At 36.6% G+C, this 7,779-nt stretch overlaps 2 protein-coding genes across 2 annotated transcripts; both read right to left on the bottom strand.

Moving 5' to 3' along the window:
- Positions 1 to 26: 26 nt before the first annotated feature.
- LOC118755867 (sialin-like) lies at positions 27 to 1,247 on the bottom strand (the record flags this gene model as incomplete). Its single annotated transcript, XM_036490675.1, has 3 exons — positions 1,214 to 1,247; positions 364 to 500; positions 27 to 258 (listed from the first exon to the last, which is right to left on the bottom strand). Coding segments are annotated over exons 1-3 (403 nt in total), but the record flags the coding sequence as incomplete, so codon positions are not given.
- Positions 1,248 to 6,351: 5,104 nt separating this feature from the next.
- LOC118755866 (putative inorganic phosphate cotransporter) lies at positions 6,352 to 7,773 on the bottom strand (the record flags this gene model as incomplete). The annotated part of the gene is made up of 2 exons (XM_036490673.1): positions 6,352 to 6,865; positions 6,943 to 7,773. Coding segments are annotated over 2 exons (1,020 nt in total), but the record flags the coding sequence as incomplete, so codon positions are not given.
- Between the last annotated feature and the right edge of the window lie 6 nt (positions 7,774 to 7,779).

Here is a 7,779-nt window from a genome sequence, read left to right as displayed (position 1 = left end):
TGTATGTATTGAAGAGAATATGCAACCCTGTATGAGACCTTGTGTCATGCGGAGTGCAAATAGTAATTTCCAATCACCAATACGAACGCTGAGTGGTATGAGTAGAGTCAGTACTGCGCTGAGGGATATACTGCCAAACAGCATCACTTTTCCGCCAAATCGGTGCGCCAACTGACTACCCGGTATTTGGGTAACAAAGTAGCCCCAAAAGAAGGCGCTGAGCAAATAGGATTTCGTCTTCTCCGACCACTGGTATTCCTACGGGATAGACAGGAAATTTGAAGGCAATAATGGGCGAATTTAAGAAATTTTTATATCATGTAGGTATGTAAGCGGTTGCTTTACATTATCATTCATACATACCTCAAAGTCCGGATTTGTTGAATTCTTATCCATCATGGCCACAATTGCCACCGAAAGGTTGACGCGTTGCATCAGCGTCACTGATAAGCCAAAAAATATTAGTAAGCATTGCAAGTGCCGTGTGCCAAAGATCGGACCTGAGATTTAAAAGAAGGTCTGATTAGCGATACAATTCAAGATTATTTCTTCTTCTTTTCTATTACCACAAGCTGTTGTGTTTCACTGTGATAATTGTGAATAACTAGGGTTTTGCCATAAAGACGGGTCGATATGAAAATGGAATAAAACAAGTTGTCTGGAAGTTACAAACGAAATTCTGACATCGATCGCCGACTTCAGAGAACGAATAAGAAAAAGTTTCACGTTGCGATCAATTGATTCGACCTCTGCGAGATATAACCATTGAGTCAAGGTGTTCAAGCAGAATGTTTATTTTTTAGTCCGCTGTGTCGTGACGTCGTTCAAGTGAAACCATTTGGCCACTTTAGTCCAAAAGAACTCGTCTATCATCTTTCTTTGTGATTGTCTCACCAACGTCGTTATTGAAAAATAACAGCTAAATGACAACATCAGCTAAAATCCTTGATGGGGATAGTAACTTTTTGCACTTGTTTCTATACTGTAACTTGTCGGTGGCTGTATAGTCAATAATAAATTAGACAGACGCCGCCAAAATAAAATGACCACCACTGGCTGCACACAACGAACCGTCCCAACTGAAAAACAAACCTACGCCACAACGCCACAAAATATGAACATATTTGTCTCTCCACAACTTTTCTCGTTTATTTGAATAACTTTTTTTATGTCTTTGTGCTTCTTTAATGCGTTTAGAAAATCTGCTACAAACCTTTGTATTGCTCATATTTTAAATTATCCCCCATGACTTGTCTTAATCAAAATCGACGACCTTTTGCCACCTTTACAAAAACGAACTAAAATAATAATCAGACATTTTTTTTTAATTTAGGTAAGAATGCAAATCTGTGTAAGCGTATTAAAAGATAAATGATAAAATGGCATGTAGAGTGGTTCAAAAATTCCGTCTTATCTGATTTCTCGGGGGTGAAATTCCGCCTCTTTTCTGCAGTCAATTGGCAGTGGCTTATCTATTATCTTATTTATAATTTGCAAGACATTATCAACAGCCAGATGAATGTAACGACATACCATTCATGTGAAATATCTACCGAAAATTTGTCTTCTTCTGTTTATTTGGTACTCTAACCGCCTAATAAGTCTTTCACACAATTATGCAGAGAACACTTAAATTCCAGTCGTCCTTATCAACTCTTCAGCTTCAAAAGCATTGTTGATTTTATGGTGCAAAATTGTTATACATACCTTGCCATCGTCCGGCACTAGGATTTCGATACCGTTCTCATAGACTGGGGACTTGAGTGCTTTTTCATTTTGGTCGCAAACGTCTGATGGTTATAACTATTCAATATGAGTAGCCGATCGGAATATGTCTACTTTGGAAATACCTATTTCTTATTCCACTATGCGACGGTCAAAATCGGGATGGGATGAAACCAACGAGAAATGTTATATCGGTCAAAAAACAAGTTATACGTGGCCCGGCGTTTCGCTGGGTCACGTCTAGGAATCGAGATATATCGATTTGAAGTTAGTAACTATATATAGGGGAAATATTCTTGTCAAAATGAGATACCTGCACTTAATTATGAATAAATGCGAAACGCGTCCATCGATTTTCATGATCTATGATCTCATTTTGCTTAAAGGTTATATGACTTTGCGTGAAAGTAATACGACTTGCCCTTTTTTTCCGTTTTGGATTTTTAATGAATTTAAAAAATAAAAAAATTTAATATTTTAGGCAAAAAATATTTTTTTTCTTCATACATTTATTTTTACCGGCAAAACTGTTGATTATATAGAAAAATGTTATATGAACAGATTAAAGGAATTTTAATTTTTAATTTTTTTTAATTTATTTGAGCAAAATCGGACTAGTGGTTCTCGAGTTATGTCAAAAAAAAGACCACCAAAGGTGACAATTTCCCCTATATGATAGTTACTAACATAACTTCTTTTTAACCGATATAACTTTCCCCGGTAGTTTGAACCCTTCCCGATCACTGACCCCTACCATTTGTCTCACAGTGTTCTTATTCCTTTAAGGATTTGATAACTTCTAAACGAGCTTTCAAATAAACTGAATTTAAAAAGCATTAACCATTACTTAAAGAAAATGTCAAAAGGCTTATTTTTTAAGCGGATTAAGTATCTTGAAGACTGCTGCAAGTCTTCTTAAAATGCAAGTGGTGGTAGTATTTTTTGAATCACATTTGTTCAAAAGTATGGAACTTTTTTCACATCTAAGTACATATCGAGCCCTAACCGCCAAAATAACGTAAGCGACATTTTTTTCAAAATTTTCTTTTTGATGCAGAAATATTCCTAGAGCATCTGGATGCATTTCTGCATCAAAAAGAAAATTTTGAAAAAAATGTCGCTTACGTTATTTTGGCGGTTAGGGCTCGATATATATACAGAATCATCACCACACGCCAGAAAGTGCTTTGTGAACTGTAAATAGTTATTTATTCTACATTTTTGTGATAAAGGTATTTATATGAAATCTTCTATTATTTATGACGTAAAAAAATTATTTTTGTAACCTATCCTAGGTACATATGCACAGCATCGGTCATATTAATAGCAACCCCATTTCAAAGTGATATGGTTTGTTACTCACGTTTATTTATTTATTTTTAAGAATTTAAAATTAATATGTTTCACATTATTACATTAAAATTGAATAAGCTATAAAACTTATAGAAAATTAGAGAAAACAAAAAACCGTTTTTTTTTTTTAAATCTATTATAGAGGGCTGCATGAATGCATTCAAAACGGCTTATGAATTATTCATATACAAAACGAATGAATGATTTTGGCTTAAAAATTTTTTGCATTTGAGTGATTAGCTGTTCTGATATTTGTGTCGACATTACAATATTCAAACAAAGTGAAAATAAATTAAATTGAAATAAATGACAATTTTTTGTATGAATATCCAAAAATATTTTTTCTATGCACATATGTACAAACATACAAACAAACTTGTTTGTAGAAAAAAACTTTTATCGAAATGAGTTTGAATGATTTGAATGTTTTCTATTCATTCATCCACATTCATCCATTTGAAGGTAGAAAAGATAAAACAAAATGTATATTCAAAACTTACAAAATTCCAAACGCTGAGTGTTTTGTATGTGAAGTAAAATATTCAAATCTAGAGTACTCTGTTTGGCAAGAAGTTTGAATGAATTCATGCAGCCCTCTAATCTATTAGTATTAGTATTATTTATTTAGAATTAAAAATTAATTTTAAGACTAAAGGGGAAGGGGCTGAGTACTAGCTGCTATGGCTATCGGCTCTAGTATTAGTAATAGTAGTAAAGAGTTAGGCGACTTACGGAAGGTTTAATGATCACGGCGAACACCTGTGGCATAACTACAGTGGCGACCTAGTCACCTACGTCCAGAATGTACCGAAATTATCGAAGAAGTAAATTTCCACCCTACTGAATGGTTCACCTAGAAAAAGCCAGCTTAATATACATACATACATATATCTTTCAACACATGACTTGGCTATAGTTACATTATTTGATCATAGTTACCGAATCATGTGTTGAGAAAAATATTCTTAGCTGACCTTTTTTCGGGGTGTATCAGCACGGAAATTTATGAAGAAGACGAATCTGAGCCCCCAGTCGATGACGACGGAGTCGATGTTCCACCGCCTGACTGTGACGAGATATGAATAGCAAGAGCTGATAAGGTGCATGCATTCACTCTAACCCTAGTAGCTCAATCTGTTTGAATGTTGCGTAAAGCCCAAACATACGTCTTGGAGACGGAGGTGACCTAAAAGACAACCTTTGAGCTAAAACATACTTAGTTCTGTGCAGTTTTTTTTTAGAATATTGAAGTTTTGTTAATAAAAACTACAACCATATTTATTTAAAACTACAAAGTATGAAGGCATTTTTGTGTTGAAATTAAAAAAATCCCTATTCCGTATATGTCCGCAGACATAGCTTAAGCTTTTATGGCTAATGCAGAATATGGTCAGATGAACGCATGCCCAACGACTGGAATTTAAGTGTGCTTTGCCTAATCCACAAGAAAGGCGATCCCGTAACTCGCGCCAACTACCGCGGGATCAGTCTTCCAAGCATAGGTTACACTGTCTTATCGAGCGTATTGTGTGAAAGACTGAAGCCCACCGTCAACAAACTGATTGGGCCTTATCAGGTATTCACTATGCGCCAAATCTTGAAAAAGACCCGCGAGAAAAGTATTGCCACTCACCACCCATGAACCAAAAATACAAGATCACGCTAGCAAGCCAGTAGCCCGTTATAATCGCATTTAGGAAAAAAGTTGGGCGATTTTGACATTAGCCGTTTGTTTACATTTGTTCGTTGCTTACAATTTGGTGGTGGCTTTTTACTGGAATTTGTTTCATTTTCGCTTGTGACAACGTGTGTACACATAAGGTAAAGAATAATTTAACACAACAACATAATTTATAGATGAATTTGTATAATAAAAATGATTATTCATGCGTTCAACAATTACGTGGTTTTCTTCGTTCTCTTCGATGTTTACTACTTACAACAAAGATGGCGTCGAGATTTCGGCAGCTAGAAAATAATTTTTTTCTTTCTTTCGTTCGCGCGTGATCTTGTGTCTTTCGTTCATGCTCACCACCTATTTGTTGACTTCAAAGCCGCTTTCAGTAGCACAAAAAGGAGTTGTCTTTATGCCGTTATGTCTGAATTTGGTACCCCGCGAAACTAATACGGCTGTGTAAAATTACGTTAAGCAATACCACCAGCTCCGTCAGAATTGGGAATGACCTCTCTGAGCCGTTCGCCACCAAACGGGGTTTCTGACACGGTTGCCACTTGTTCAAAATATAACCAACCAAAATCTGAAAAAAAACCAATTAAAAAAAAACAACCAAATTTGTTTTTCACGTATGTATGTATTTGTTACAAAAAGCAAAATTTATTGCAAACAGGTATCAACTATCGTCGTTCCAACTTTCCTTAAACTACCTATAAGTTTATAACAGTCCTCTTTATTGTTGTGAGTATTAACTTGGAGTAAATGAACGTCCTCAGTTATTGAAATATGTATCGGAGTTTTCGTATATCCGAAAATTACCGTTATACGGGAAGCCGGTGCAATTTTAGTCCGATTTGAGTAATTTTCAATGAGTTGCTTTTCGCTTTGGCATTTTGCTAGGTATATCTTTGTTGCAAAAGAGGTGATCTTTCGATTTTTATTTTTCAATATGTTAGCAACAAATATGCGGTCGCCCGAACGAACGAATAATGGAAGCCGCTTTTCGCTTTAAAGCGATTAATTTTTTATTCAAGTGAAATAAAGTAAGTTCCTCCTAACATATTGCGCGTTGAAATATCTCCATTAGTTTTTTTTTATTTATACGGGGTCGGGTAAGGGTCACGAACGTACGAATTTTCCATAATTTTGTACATTGAAATTGAATTATAAAATTGGTTGGATGTTTTAAGTACCAGAAGATCAGAACGCCGAGCTGGGTCGATTTAACCAAGTACATCTGTCTGTCTGTTTGAACGCAATTTAGTCCCTCATTTTCGAGGTATCCGACTGAAATTCGGTAAGCGAGTGTATTTTTATAATGTATTAATCATTTGTCAGAACTGTTAAAATCGAATCACTATAACTTATAGCTTCCATACAACTGATTGTTCATTTTAGTTCTCGGTCCTGGTTGACCATTCTGTGGAAATGCTAACTTTCATTAAATTTAAGTACTAAAAAGTTATTACTTTTAAGTACTTACTTTTGTTAAAAATATTAGGTTATTTATGAGCTCGCGGTCTCTTGGGCCGGGCCCTCTATTTGGATTTTTGCCTGTCAGAAAAATACTATGAGACCCCAGGGCTTAACACTTTTCTTTTCATATTCCATTTTTAAATCTTCAAGATACGCCTGATATAAACATTGACATATCATTGAAAGTCATCTAAAAGGAGTATAACTGCTTACTTATTGCTTACACGTGTAATCGGTAAGGTAAGAGAATAGCCGAATCGTAGTTACTCGTAGGGCACTACTTCATTCGATACAAAAGGAAGCGCTTACCAAATGTAAGCTATGATTTTGCTAGGTCGTTCCTTGAGTGCTAAACTCACACACATACATATTCTTTATTAATTCACATGGAAGTACATGCATACATACATAGTATGTTTGTATATTACACTTAACTAATTTAGTATTTTAGTCTATTTCCCTTCTTATATTAATCATTTCAAACTTAATATGATCACGGGGATCCCTTTGCGTTTGCGTTTTGGGATAGTTCCATGATTGAATCTCGGTTTGACCGAACAGAAGAAACAACAGATTGCCAATAAAGCAGATGCCACCTACAATATAGAACACCACGCGCCACTGATGTACATCTTTCTGCAATAGATAGCAAAAAAAAAACTGTTTACAACCAAATAAATATCCAACCAAAAACTTCATCTATTTATACATACCGCATCTGTGACTATGAAGCCCACTGTTAGTGGTGACAGCATACTCATAATATTCGCTACAAAGCCACCCACGCCCATCAATATGCCACCAAAATTTGGCGATAGATCAATATGATTGGTGAGGAAACCTAAAGAACCAGCCGCGGTTGCACCAACAGCTATCACCAGCAAGCCGAGCGCCAATTGACTCTGTTCAGCGCGCATGTAGCCGAGTAAAATGAGCGGCGCTACCGGCACCCATAAGCCTATGGTGTTGAACAGTTTTCGGCTAGCGTAGACACTGGTGTAACCACGTTTCATGAGGAAATTGGCCAGAGCACAAAAGACAACTGTTAGGCACATATTGGCGAGATATGGCAGTGCAGACATTAACGCATTGCTCTTGATATTCTGTCCCAGAATGCTATTCATATAGGATGGAATTTGTGTGAGAAGTGTATAAAAACACCACCCATAACTGCTTTGCGCTGCCAGTGTTACCCAAAAAGGCACACTTGTGAGTATCTTACTCCATGGTGTTTTCATAGGGGCTTGCCCATGCGGCGACTTGGCGGAAGTCCCCAAAGTGGACTCGATCATCAATTTTTCTTCCACCGATATCCATTTACAGTCGCTGGGTGAACGAGCGCCTAAAAAGTACCATACCAGAGCCCAAAGCAGGCTGACAACGCCGGAGAAATAGAATATGCCTGGCCAGCCAAGTGGAGATGTAGCTATCCAACCGCTTACCAACAGCATTACAACGGTACCAAACGAGAGGCCAGTGTAGCAAAATGTGCCAAGTGTGCCACGCTCTTCGGGTGGCACCCATTTGGAAAGCAGTGTATGTATTGAAGA

The sequence above is a fragment of the Rhagoletis pomonella genome, unplaced genomic scaffold (genome assembly GCF_013731165.1).
Source record: "Rhagoletis pomonella isolate Grant_MI unplaced genomic scaffold, Rhpom_1.0 Rhpom_scaffold_07703, whole genome shotgun sequence".
Classification (NCBI taxonomy): domain Eukaryota; kingdom Metazoa; phylum Arthropoda; class Insecta; order Diptera; family Tephritidae; genus Rhagoletis; species Rhagoletis pomonella.
This window is presented reverse-complemented; position numbering and strand designations above follow the sequence as displayed.